Source organism: Procambarus clarkii, unplaced genomic scaffold (assembly GCF_040958095.1).
Source record: "Procambarus clarkii isolate CNS0578487 unplaced genomic scaffold, FALCON_Pclarkii_2.0 HiC_scaffold_644, whole genome shotgun sequence".
Taxonomy (NCBI): Eukaryota; Metazoa; Arthropoda; class Malacostraca; order Decapoda; family Cambaridae; genus Procambarus; species Procambarus clarkii.
Genome location: NW_027189677.1, coordinates 109,910 through 111,286, shown reverse-complemented (window position 1 = coordinate 111,286; position 1,377 = coordinate 109,910). Strand labels below are relative to the sequence as shown.

The 1,377-nt window shown below is 54.3% G+C and overlaps 1 protein-coding gene across 1 annotated transcript; it reads right to left on the bottom strand.

Annotated features, from left to right (window-relative positions):
• Positions 1 to 413: 413 nt before the first annotated feature.
• LOC138361710 (octapeptide-repeat protein T2-like) lies at positions 414 to 956 on the bottom strand. Its single transcript, XM_069320897.1, has one exon. The coding sequence runs from the start codon at positions 954 to 956 to the stop codon at positions 414 to 416; it is 543 nt and encodes a 180-aa protein (XP_069176998.1).
• Positions 957 to 1,377: the final 421 nt, after the last annotated feature.

The following is a 1,377-nucleotide window of genomic DNA, read 5'->3' as shown; positions in this document are numbered from 1 at the left end:
GTTATGGTTTATTTATGCCCATGCCACCTCTTGGATGGCCATACCTTCAATCATCACTGTTGAGCCACTTCCTTAGAGACATTCCTAGACTAAACATCTTCATCTTATTAGCAACACCGGACTGTCTTATTGGTTAACGCATCCACTCGCACTGCTATTGGATGAAGAAAAACTGTTCATTAATTCGAAAAACAAAGGTTTCAGCGGCGTGTCGTGTACTGCGGGAACTGTATGAAGGAGCCATACAGTACGTAAATTAAGAAGAAATCCCCTACAACTGCACGTATAATTGTAGATAATATTGCAAACATGGGCCGTTACTCGATAGATTCAAGCAGTGAGGGGACCAGCAAAAGGAAACGGAGAAATAGGTCTCGGAGTAGCAGCAGTACTAGTTCCAGAAGTCGTCATCGTCACCATAAAAAGTCACGGACACACAGAAGACGTTCCTCTAGTCGGTCATTAAGCCGTTCGCCCAGCCCTCTGTCAGACAGGCGTTCTCGTTGTCCATCGCCCAGCCCTCTGTCCGACAGGCGTTCTCGTTGTCCATCGCCCAGCCCTCTGTCAAACAGGCGTTCTCGTTGTCCATCGCCCAGCCCTCTGTCAGACAGGTGTTCTCGTTGTCCATCGCCCAGCCCTCTGTCAGACAGGTGTTCTCGTTGTCCATCGCCCAGCCCTCTGTCAGGCGGGCGTTCTCGTTGTCCATCTCCCAGTCCCCTGCCACGCAGGCGTTTTCGTTGTCTATCGCCCAGTCCTCTGCCATGCAGGCGTTCTCGTTGTCTATCGCCCAGTCCTCTGCCATGCAGGCGTTCTTGCTGTTCATCACCCAGTCCTCTGTCACGCAGCCGTTCTCGCTGTCCATCACCCAGTCCTCTGGCACGCAGGCGTTCTCGCTTCATCAGCCAGTCCTCTGTCAAGCAGGCGTTCTCGTTGTCCATCGCCCAGTCCTCTGCCATGCAGGCGTTCTTGCTGTTCATCACCTAGTCCTCTGTCACGCAGCCGTTCTCGCTGTCCATCACCCAGTCCTCTGGCACGCAGGCGTTCTCGCTGTTCATCACCCAGTCCTCTGTCAAGCAGGCGTTCTCGTTGTCCATCGCCCAGTCCCCTGCCACGCAGGCGTTTTCGTTGTCTATCGCCCAGTCCTCTGCCATGCAGGCGTTCTCGTTGTCTATCGCCCAGTCCTCTGCCATGCAGGCGTTCTTGCTGTTCATCACCCAGTCCTCTGTCACGCAGCCGTTCTCGCTGTCCATCACCCAGTCCTCTGGCACGCAGGCGTTCTCGCTGTTCATCATCCAGTCCTCTGTCAAGCAGGTGTTCTCGTTGTCCATCGCCCACTCGGAGGTCCCACTCATCAAGTCGAGATCGAGAGCGCCACAG

Excerpts from the sequence above, each read along its gene's own strand:
- LOC138361710 (XM_069320897.1), bottom strand. The coding sequence starts at position 956 with ATGGCAGAGGACTGGGCGATGGACAACGAGAACGCCTGCTTGACAGAG.